Source organism: Halyomorpha halys, unplaced genomic scaffold (genome assembly GCF_000696795.3).
Source record: "Halyomorpha halys isolate HHAL.00 unplaced genomic scaffold, Hhal_1.1 Scaffold1437.1, whole genome shotgun sequence".
NCBI lineage: Eukaryota > Metazoa > Arthropoda > Insecta > Hemiptera > Pentatomidae > Halyomorpha > Halyomorpha halys.
In genome coordinates this window covers 224678-237333 of record NW_027108996.1, presented here as the reverse complement: position 1 = coordinate 237333, position 12656 = coordinate 224678, and the positions used below count along the sequence as shown (strand labels likewise).

The following is a 12656-nucleotide window of genomic DNA, read 5'->3' as shown; positions in this document are numbered from 1 at the left end:
TTTCATTACCTTGTTTTGACATGGTTGTAATTAACAAAATTGGCAAAATTATGTATGATTTTCCTTACAAATCACTCACAACAACTCCCTGTTCTACCCCTTTTTGTAATTCTTTCTATATCGGCAAAACTAAAAACCAGCTTAAAAGCCGTATTTCCCAGCACACATTCTTTAAACTTTATTGTTTTTGTGTTAATACTTTATATATATAATTTCTTTCCCCACCCTCCCCCTATTATATATATTGTTATTTAATGTTTGACTATTTTTAATATTTTCTTTAATTTTCTAATACTGTTTACTTTAAAATTATTTTCAAATGTAATGTATTTTTGAACGTCAATCCCCACTATTTCTCAATAACTTCCTGTCAAACGTTCACTTTTGCATTGACCTCTAGCCTGAAAGGTATGTTTTCTATATTGTAAACAATCTACCTTTATTCTTGATTTTACTCTTCTTCCACCTTTTACCATCTTTTAGTGTGTACTGTATTTTATATTTCTTCTTTTGTTATTTCCGTTTTCAATAATAGTCTAAAATCTTTTATTATTCTTATTTAATATTACTTTTCACTGTACATCTTTTTAATTGTTCATTTACATTTAAATCATTTAAGTATTTCCATATTTTTTAATAAATAGTATTTGAGTTTTCTTTGACTATTTCCAGACCATCTTATTATTATGATCTTCCATTTTATTATTATTAAGCCTTAATTATTATATACTTTGAATTTCTGTTTATCAAAATTATGGGTTGCATTAGATAGAATCTTGTCAAGTCAGGGTAACAATATGGTGAAGAGTATAACATAACAGAATGGAATTTGTTCATTATTCATCTGAAGTTAATTTGAAAGCAGACATTCCCTCAAGTACTTGCAACTAACACAGCCAGTATTAAGGAAACTTAGCACTGTAAACTAAAACATGTTTCCAACATATGACATTGTACTTCCCACTGTAAATTAAAACTAAAACATGGAGTATATTTCTAGTATATAATACGGGACTTAACACAAAATAACCTAAAGCTATAAATGAAGTGAGTTCTTGGAAAAATAACTAAAATCTTACCTTAGGAAGGACATGAAGAAATAAAATTATCTTTAAAACAGCTTAAGAGGTGACCAATTGACCACTAACTAACTAAATATATTTACAATATTAAAAAAAAAAACTATAACTAACAAAAGTACTACACTAAATCTGAACAAGTTGAAAAAAAAAGAAGTAAATTGAAAGGATTAAATAAAAAATACTAATGTTTAAGATTTTAAAAAAAAAAATTCTAAAGAGGAATGATTTCAATTCCTTTTTAAATTAAAATTACAAAATTAAATCACTTATCAAACCAAAATAAACAAATAATAAGAAAAAGTAAAATCAAAAACGTTATGGACACAATCTAAATTAATTAAATATTTAAGTGACACACCCTAAGTGAGTTGAATGATACAGTTTGCCAACATGACAACATTTAATATTATTCCTGATTGGGCGAGCTCTCTATCCTAAATGTTTTGAGTGCCATTATTTTCCAACCCAATAATTAATAATAAACTCCTCATGACATAACTATCATAACCCTAACTACAAAATAAATAACATGAAATGAAAGAAGAAAACAGTCACCAAACCAATGCCCCAAGATCAATTAGAACCAAGCCGTATTAATAACACAATTGAATGTTTAAAATACTTCTATCAATTAGAGGAGAATAGGAAACTGGAAATTCCTATCTACTAAACAATATTAATAATTCATGTACTTGAAAGAAACAAACTGAAGTAAGTTTAAGTCAGTAAAGCTTTCAATTCTCTTATTTAACGAATGGTTTACTTTCCTTCAGAATTATTCAAATTCAAATCAGATTCGGAAGAACTCTATATTTACACTGTTATCTTAGGGAAAAATCTTTGCAATAAGAAATGATTAAATTTTAAATAATTAAAAGAATATCAGCCTAATCATTTTTTTAAATATTTATTTCTAAATTCTAGTAACTCCATTCATTTACCAGTACATTCTGAATCCAATTGTTATATTTATTTTATTTTATTAAACTTTTTATATTCTTAAATTTCTTCCAGTCGCTTGGGAGCTTTAATCTATAATTCAGATATTAGCAAATCCACCTTACCCTGATAATAAATTGCACAATACCTAATGGTCAACATAAAATCAGCTGAAAACTTGTCTCTGTGGAACCTAAATCTACCGATGGTATTGAGTTCTTAACTAATAAAAATAGAGCCCCCTTTTACTGTTTAAAAACAAACCAACAGTATAACACAAAATCATTTTTTACTTTATCCAGCAGTATTAACTTTCTTCTCATAAAAAAATTATTTGACCTATAGGGCAGTATGAAGAGGACTTCAAAAGTTTGATAAGGATCTCTTCGATTATAAATTTGAAGATTCAGCAGCCAGATGATGAGAAAACATAGCATTTAATTTTACATGCAGGTGTAATGCTTTGAAATTTTCAAGTGTTTTTACAAGAGAAACAAGATTTAGAACCTAAAATAAACATGATTCAAAGAAAATTAAAATAGCTTGTAAACATTGAAATATAAGATAAATAGAACAAGCAAAGGCATTAAACACATTTAAAACATGCATTTGTTGGTTAAATTTATACAAATGCCAAAAGCATATTTTTTTTTGTAATAAAGCTAAAAATTAACATTTACAAATAAAAATGTATTTATATACAATAAAGATGCTACTCACGTGTTATCAGGAAAGATATCCTTATTGAGGTACATGTCGCCATCGCTTTTCGTCGAGTGAAGCTTTTCAAACAATTCAGGAAATTTATCCATATATTCATCAAGAAGTGCAATGGTTTTTTCAGAATAATACCAAATATTGCCTTCTCTTCTAGTATAGCCAATGAGCTAATGATAGCAAAACAGAAGAAATTCTCAAGGTATTAGGAAATACTCGGAAGAAAAAGCAGCAACATAAAAAGCATTAAATAATAATAATAGAATCATACATGTGATTGTTGACTGTGAAACTAATCAAGGAGATAAGGGTCAGTAATAGCTCTGTTAGGAATAAAAGATATACATTTTTTTAAATGTAATGTTGTGACTGAACTACTTTAAAAAAAAAAAGTATGTTAAAATCTAGACCTATTCGAGACTAGAGGTTTTCAGGATGACTACAAAGTTTACTGAAGTGAAGAATGTGAGTTTTACAGTTAAAACCTTCCATCGAGATGGTAGCACAAAAAAGAGCATTCATCATTATTTTTGGATTAATTATGATTTGGAAAGATACAATGTTATGCAAACGGCCAAATATGCATCTTGATACCACCTCAACTGTATATTCCTTTATTTATAATCAACTAAACATTGACCATCGGGTCCCTAAATAATTTTAATCATATTGCTCATCAACAAGGCAGAAGGCTTGAGATTATATCACTAATAGTAGGTTCTCACATGTTTCTCTTCACAGAATCCAATCAAAAATAATATCAGATTTAATATAACTGTTAGGAATAAAAGGTCTGCTTTTAGATAGTAATGGCAGTATTCATTACCTTCTAAGAGATTTATTTGTTCTCTAGGCAGTATACTTTGTAAGCCAAGTTTAATAGCCTTGAACAATACATAAAAGTACAACATTTTATAACAATTATATGCATGCAGCATATCTTTCTTTAGAGTAATGTGATAATTCATCTTCTAGAGCCTATATACTTTCCTTAGTTTAAGAAGAGTCTTGTTAACCTAAATTAAGGCTTTTTTAATATAGATGGTAGTGGTTCATACTTTTTTTTTTAAATAAATATTTTAACACCAACTATGACCTGTAGCACTTTTTTCAAGTAGAATGATATCTCATTGAAACTAGTATTGTTAACAATTTTTTCATAATGGAATTTCATACCAAAATCTCCTTCCATGAAAATTTCCATTAAATTAGAAGCTCACATATACTTATCATTCCGTTTTCAGTAAGTCAAAATATAATTAAACATTGAAACATACAGCTTACTATAGAGCCCAAGAGGATAAAAAAGGCAGTTATCTCACCCCAATTTTTATTACTTTAATGAAAACTATGTATAATTACTAATCAAAATTGATGAGTCTGCCAAGTAAAGGCAGGGGAAATAAAAAATGGCGGCTGTTTCAAAGCGATAAAAAAAAAACGAATTTTTCATTCGGAGCTCTATATCTTAAAAAGTAGAAATAACACAAGAAAACCTAAGAGGACACCATTTAAAGAAGAGTAAAATTTGCTAAAATATGAGCCCTAATAGAGTTATTTACATTAAATAGTTTTCGAGGTATAGCTTTTTAAAAAGCAACATTTCATAAAAATGTTCTATGGGATGTACTGAAAGATCAATAGTTAGTGAATTTATTTTGAAAATTTTATATCTCAAAAACCATTTGACGTACAGATGTCCATTAGCACTCAAATTAAAGCTAGTTTAATGAGCTATAAAGTAGTTTATGATGTTTATCTTCGTAGGAGTAATAGTTTACATGTAATTTGCTAAAATAAATTGATTTATAGTTGTTCTGACAAATTTTCATTTGTAAAATTTATATTTATATGCGAATATCATAAAAATTACTACCCCTACGAAGATAAGTGTCATAAACTACTTTATAGTAAGTTAAATTTCCTTTATGTTGAGTGTTGGCAGATATATGTACCTCTTAAAGGTCTAGAGATATATTTTTTCAAAAATCAAAGATTTTGTACGAACAACTAGAAGTTAACATTTTGTGAATTTGTTTTCTTGAATATCATAAAAACTACTACTCCTATAAAGATAAACATTATTCAGTATTTTATAGTAAATTTAACTAGCTTTACTTTTAGTGCTGACAGACATTTGTATGTCTTATGGTTTCTGAAATAAAGTTTTTCACAATTGTCCGAACAACTATAAATCAATTTATTTTAGCAAATATCATGAAAACTACTATTCCTACGAAGGTAAAGGTTAGAAACTTCTTTATAGTCCATTAAACTAGCTTTAATTTGAGTGCTAATAGACATCTGTACGTCACATTGTTCTTGAGATATAGCTTTCTCAAAATAAATTAACTAACTACTAATCTTTCAGTAGATTTTTAAGAAATTTTGCTTTTTAAAAAGCTATATCTCGAGTACTATTGGACGTAAATAGCTCTTTTAGGGCTAATATTTCAGAAAATTTACTCTTCTTTAAATAATGTTCTCTTAGATTTTCTAGTGTTGTTGGTAGTTTTTAAGATATAGAGTTTCGAATGAAAAATTAATGTTTTTTATAAGGTTTGGAAACAGCTGCCATTTTTTATTCTTCCTACCAATACTTGACAAACTCATCAATTTTGACTAGTTATTATACATAGTTTTCATTAGAGTAATCAAAAATTGGGGTGAGATAACTGCCTTTTTTTCTTTGCCTACTACTAGATTTGGCTGTAAAACTCTAAAGCTCCCGTCTCTCCACTTTTGGCGGATACGGACAAAATTCTAGTCTCATGGCCAGTCCGAGTTAACTTTGGTTCTTAAATTAAGTGTGCTTTCTTTTTGCCCATGGCTTACTTATTTTTACTGTACTGAATTTCTGTAAAGTTCATCCTGTTGGTCTTTGGCTCTTGCTGAATCAGCTTCCCTCTCTGTCTATCCATGGCTTACTTAATGTTCTTGCCTTGAATTAAGTTAATATACAGTTGTTCAGTGTACTTAATTTTCTTTAATATAACTTTATGCTCATCTCTCTCTCAAGACTTACAACCTTCAAGATTTATACACAAGAAATAAGTTTCAATTCTTCAGTTTCCACCTGATTATCTTAACACCTTAACTTATTTTCCGTCTTATGGATCAAGTTAAACAAAATATTCAACAATCAATCTGTGCATACTAAATATAATTCACTCGATTTATTCTATTTTATGCATTTGTTTTTCATCATTACATCACTTATGTTTCACTCCATTCAAAAACCCCAAATTTGTAATAAATAAGAGGTTTTCTGGTCTTCCGGCTGTCATTGAAGGTTTGTTAATAGATTTCACATTATTTCTCTTTTATTTCATCAACGGGTCAATGTTATGCCACACTTATTATATTTACTAATCATTATTTAATTATTTTTCTCCCTCAAGAAAACTACAGATTAAAGAATTACAAGAGACTTGATAAGCCAGTAGTAACTACAATTTCTTCCCAACTTCTAATCGTTGAGTCTCATTTCTTTCTCATAGCTCTTTTAGTTAAACTGTGCGAGGATATAGAATAAAGTCTAAATTGGAAAATATTACTTAGAAAAGTCATTTTTTTTTTTTTTTGCTTTGTTCTTGCAAGATCAAAAGTCAGCTGTAAAATATTTAGTTACTGGAATAAATAATTAAAAAAGCAATTTACATTAATTTTTTTATTTATATGAATAGTGGAATATATTGGGAAAGGCCTATTTCTATCTAAGCCTCTGAAACAATCACAGTTTTATGACTTATTGGTTTTACTTTCTTCCTTTATTTCTTCCATATCTCAGCTTCACCGAACACTTTTGGTAATTAATATTAATATTATCTCTGATAAAAATCCAGAAGAGAAAGTATGTAAAGCTGGATAAAGCAGATGGTAAAAAGAAAGAATGTGTTGGATCAAAACAAGATGATTTCTGGCAATCAAGATACCTTTCCATGTACAAGTTGATAGTGTTTTTGAGTTGAGAATTGGATATTCTTTAAAAGCTAAGGAAAAATGTTTTGATGTTTGAAATAGTATTTCATATTCGATTATTCCAATCTCCTTCATTAATACTGCACAGTAATTTAAACCATCACATGTACAAAAATATATCACTGCTGTTTTTAATATAAAAGACCCAGTAGAAAAATAAATTATAAATATGTTGATTACAATACTATCCCATAGGCATGCAAAGCGACAACAAAAAAACAACATAGCATTAGATAAAAAATAATAACACAGATAGGGTATCCATAAATTCTGTTTGTGATAAATCCTTCTGGAATGCAACCTAAGTAATATTAAAATATCATTGAATTTCCCATCTCCTATAATCTGATTATACTCCTCAACTGAATTAGATAAAAACAGAGCGGTGAAGAATTTGTACAGTATCTTTTCGACACATTTATTCCCCATTCATAACTTCTTCTCACTCACTCATCAAATTCTTATTACAGCAATATTTATTTCTTTACATGTACAGAACAGTAGTTCTCAAATATTTTTTGCCATGACACCCTTGCTGGTTTAAAAAAAGTTTGTGACACCTTTTGTTGGTTTAAAAAAAAGTTAGTGACACCCTTGTTGGTTTAAAAAAAAAAGTTTGTGACACCCTTGTTGGTTTAAAAAAAGTTTGTGACACCCTTGTTGGTTTAAAAAAAAAAGTTTGTGACACCCTTGTTGGTTTAAAAAAAAGTTTGTGACACCCTTGTTGGTTTAAAAAAAGTTTGTGACACACTTGTTACAAATAGATTATAATTATGTAAAAAAAAAGAAGTACCGATACAATCCATGAAAGATCTTTAGTTCAAAAATAATAATAGATCGAACATTTCTGAATTAATGAGGTGTTGATAGTAGACTGTAGATTAATACGTGGAGAAGATGTTCGGGGAGTGCGGTCAGCAAATAAACCAAAACTATTTATTACTGCCAAATGGTACATTTATTCATGCCTAAGGCATAAATAAATAGTTTTGGTTTATTTGCTGACAGCACACCCCAATCATCTTCTCTACATTTCTGAATTAAGTATTTATCTCTAAGCCTAAATGGCTACAAGCGGTAGTTGTAATAGAAAATAAGATGGTCTTGCTATTTTATAAAAATGTATTTTACTTATAAAACGCAAAATCATTATAAAAATTAAATATTACAACCGTGATGCTCTGAAATTTGCTTGCAGCACCTGGTTTGGGAACCAGAAATAGAATGGAGCGAGTTATGGGAGAAAACGGTCAATGTTTGAATGCCTGTAATGTTGGAAAGTAATGCTTGTACAGAGCTTATTTAAGTTTCAAATTCTATGGACTATGCAGGGAGCACAGAGGCAAAGCTTTAAGCCACTGTGCTACCAACTCTAAGGACCCGGGTTCGAATCCGCCTGTGGCAGATAATTATTTTCAATTACACTGTAGCCGTAAGTCAGCCCTATGGGTTCCGGAGCCCTCCTGAGGTACACCCAGCCTCGTAAAGTGGGTACTCTGAATTGGGGAAAAATCTGGCGGTTGAGTGTGATGTTGAAAAATCACATCTTCATATAAACATTGTTCTAAAAACAGTGTTTCCTTACAAAGTACTAAACCTATGAATCCTTCATGGATCAATCAAACTTTAATTGTTAAAACATAAAGTTATGAAAAAATCTTTTTTGTTATCAATTTGTATTGTTATTACTTTTACTTCCTCAGTATCAAAAGTAGGGAAGCTTTGTATTCATGCAGGAAATGAAAACAATTTTTCTTCAGAATCGGAAATTTTCACATGCTTTTTGGATTTTTGGAACAAATTTTGTTTTGTGTCTGCCTAAGTCAGATTTGTGATGGATCGAACCACTAATCCGATTTTGATGAAATTTTTAAGACTTATGTGAGTATCAAGTTGGTCACATATCGATGTAATTAGATTATTTATATACTACTTTCGCTTGCGAAGGCATAAATGTATTTTTTTCTTTAACACATATCTTTCGAATATGGATGCAAAAATGGTCTAGTATTAATTTTATCAAATTTCATCCACCACTTTCGCTTCACTAAGCACAAAAGTATTTTTCTTGATATGCATTTTTCGAACACAGCTCCTTTTGTATCATTTATTCTAAAATGAAAAGTCATTATTAAAAAGTAAAAATAATAAAATTTATCCTTAAACCTTGAAATATAAGTAATGTGTGCCTACCCAGTAGAAATGATGAAGCTATACTGACCTATAGACTAGTAGATTTTTTTTTTATAATTATTTCTTTAAATACACTATAATTTAATTTAACATATTACAAGGGATTTACAGCTGTCAGGTCATTTAAAAACAAAAAAAAAAAATTAAATAAACAAAGCTGGATATAATCTCTGAATCAGATTACCTAGAAATTCCTTCACATCAGTTTGGATTTCAATGAAGGTACTCCAGTTGTTAGCCATATAGCACCATCTTGGATCCTATCCTCTAAATTTTCTTTGCAGTTGATATTTTACAACTCAAAGCATATTCCTAGTAATGATGCTGCTGCTATTCCTACATCATATCTATATCTTGAAACATATTCCCTTACCTTCCAAAGATACATTGCTTGGATTGCTAATGACAGATATAACTCAATGAACTGAAATACAAGAACATGACCTTCACTTCCACTACACTGAAATAACACTACCCAGTCCTGATCCAATCGGATGTTTTGGTTATTTAATTGACCAGACTTACAAGGAACCCTCAGACAAGACTTAAAAGACAACAGTTAAGCTCGGCAAACAAAAAACTACTAAGTAATCACATTTTGCAACCCTATGAACTTTTCATATATACAACCCTCCTCAAATCAAATTAATTTGAACTGTGAGGTAAAAGAATCAATCCTTCTAGTCTTTAGTCCTAAAAATTACTGCCAATGTTCCATACTATGTAACCAAAAATACTTAAACATAACCTTAATCAACAGTGGGTAAATGCGGCTCTGAGAGCTGCATGGAGCTCTATGTTGAGTTAAGGATAGATCCCATCAAAATTTTATTCTAATTTTTTTCTCTGAACCATTTACCACTGGTACATCATATGTGTGCAAACTGCATTGGACAGTCTACACTTTGTCCATATTGATATTGATATTATTGATGTTCTATATTTCAAACATATTTTTAAAAATATTTAAACTTCATTAATAAAATTTTCAGACCATAATTTTCTTTAAAAACCAAAGAAAAATTAATTTTTTTGTGTATCGAATGTGTGCCTCTTTATAAAATGTTTAAAAAAAATGAATTGTGGCTCTCTACAGCTTGATGTATACCCACCCCTGGCCTATATCAGTAAACTTACAACTTCCGGTAAAAGTAAATTCAAATAATCAATCAAACATTTTTATCAAAGTTTGTAGATGATTTGTTTGATAACTCAGTATTAATTCACTTTGATTTGATGAATAGTGTATTTAATCAAAACTTAATACTTAATGGTCAATGAGGAAAACAAAATAAGAATAAACTAACCTCTTCTCCTTGTTTTGTAAATTTCAATCCAAGACCAACATTGATTCTTTCATCACGATCTGCATTCTTAATAAAAATAGACCCAGTCAAACGGGAAAAAAGATGGCTACCAATACCAAGCCTCTGAGCAGCTATACTGCCTGAAATACAGTAAATAACAAAATTAAGTTTTAATTAGAATTTCACAATGTAGAAATTAAAGGAATAAATTTATTGTTTTCTGTATTCACAATGGAAATTTTATCATATAGGATTGAGGATACAGGTAAGCTGGGAGTTTTAAGCTTTTCAGGACTTTTTAAACTGAGTAAGGAAGAGAAGAGAAAATGAAATTTAGTAAAGGAAGGTAAATTTACATTTTATGACTACAGAAAAACTGTTATGACTCCATAATACACTCAGTAGCAAACAGAAAAAAATGGACACTGTTTTTTCTCTTAACTCTGGTAAATATATATATTTTTTTGTTTTAAATTGAGGTAAGAACAAGTTTCTTTATAGATTATTCAAACATATTTTTTTTAAACAGAAAATTCTTCACTAAACTTAGACTTTCTGACAGAGGCTCCTAATAACGTCTATTACTTCCTTTGCACAGAAAAGGTTTCTAACCTAATCAGGCATAGAAGATATTACATTTTAATTACACTTACAAATATTGACTTTTTTCATTTATGTGGGGTCCCACGAAATGAAAACTTGACCCCTCACTTAGAATTTACTTTAACTTGAACTCCAGTTAGAATATGCTGATCACCTCTAGATAACCCCCCATATATCAGAAATGACCAGAAAGGGAGTATAAAAAATAAGTATGAGTGTGGAAATTTATTTTTTGTCCTAAACCATAATTGATTGCTAAAAAGGCTGTGTCTCACGAAGAGTATCATAAGCTAAACGTGCGACTGGTCATTCTCAGTCAAGACCATCTGAGTGGTACCAGCTGAGGGACACCAAATAAAACCGCTCTCTATTTCTGATTAGAAAATAATCACCTTTCTTTTCTTTTCTAGTTGGGCATCTCGCTCAAAATGTTCCATCAGTCTATGCCGTGCAATAGCTGAACTGAAATGGGTGTATCATGCCATCTGAAGCTTGTCAACACTGAGAGCATGAGTCAGATTAATGCTGTTCCCAGGAATTGCTTAAGTGTGTCATGCAGAGTGAACTTACCTACTGCAAGTACATTGAGAGGACCGGCAATGATCAAGATTAATGACAAAAAAAGTTGTGGTTATAAAATTAAAGATGTTAAAAGCTACAAAAATCTACTTATAATTGAGAAGAGTTGAGGATGTAGAGCAGTCTTTAGTCTTTAAACCAAATTACCCCACAAAACAAACATATTACATATCAGTCAATAAAGTCAAATACATTAAGTTTATAGGTTTTCCTGCTAAATGTATACCTTTTGTATGTATGTGAAAATAGAATTGATATTGACTGATTTCAATATGTAACGATGGTAGAAGAAAAATGTTGTTTTTGTGAATAAAAATGTGCTGTATAAGTAGGACTCGGAGGGATTATGGCCGTGCTGTCAGCGGAAGCATGGTCTCTCCCCAGTTCTTGAACAATATAGACCTGTTATGTATGGTTCACTATAAATGGTGAAAAGCATTTAAAAAAGTTTATTAAATTTGAATTAGTGTACTTTTGTGGTTTTGGGTTTGATAAAAGAAAAAGGAATAATGGAATCTACCCAGAAGAAGAGTTATTGGGCTGGAATAGTGAAATAAATATTAATGACTCTTTATTTAATGCATAGTATTTTGAATGGTCCTCAAAGTTGAGTTTTTGCATTTATAAATTAATTTACTTTTATAAGAAATTATTGTTCCTAGTTAATGCAATGTATTCTCTATATAATATATCTATGTATAAATAATTGACCGTATAATGTCAAATGATGAAGAAGATGGTCAGGAGTGCAGTCAGAAGATAACAAAAATGGTTAAAAACTATTCATTTGCCTACGTTTCGTCCCACTTTATTAGCTTCATCAGGGCTGTTCTAGTAAAGTCTTGAAAGCTCTAAACTTAAACAGCCCTCATGAAGCTCTATAAAGAGAGACGAAACGTGATCGCACCCCTGAACATCTTCATAATTATTCTCTATATATTTCAAATTTTTCCTGGAATGATTAAAAACAAACAAACTTTAATAGTAAAATTTATATATACTGAATAATATGAAATTAAAATAACACCACACTATAAAAATAAAATAATAGTCACGGTATTTCACATATTAAATCTTTTTATAAATATAATTTGTAGCCTATAACGTTGATCACTGATAACTTATTATTCGAATGTTTATAAATAAGAGATACTAAAATTAAGAGAATTACTGAGATTGTGGCAACCTATGAAATCAAAATGCACGAGGCAAATATATTATGTTCTTTGACTCTTAACTACTGGTAAAAGATGAT

At 29.7% G+C, this 12656-nt stretch overlaps 1 protein-coding gene across 1 annotated transcript in view; it reads right to left on the bottom strand.

The window, feature by feature from the left end:
• The window catches only part of pcm (pacman), a 52985-nt gene that overhangs the window by 22576 nt on the left and 17753 nt on the right, over positions 1 to 12656 (bottom strand). The window contains exons 22-23 of the mRNA XM_067047241.1: positions 10220 to 10359; positions 2742 to 2908 (exon numbers count right to left, since the gene is read on the bottom strand). Of these exons, the coding sequence (XP_066903342.1) occupies positions 2742 to 2908; positions 10220 to 10359 (307 nt within the window). The remainder of the gene's footprint in view (positions 1 to 2741; positions 2909 to 10219; positions 10360 to 12656) is intronic.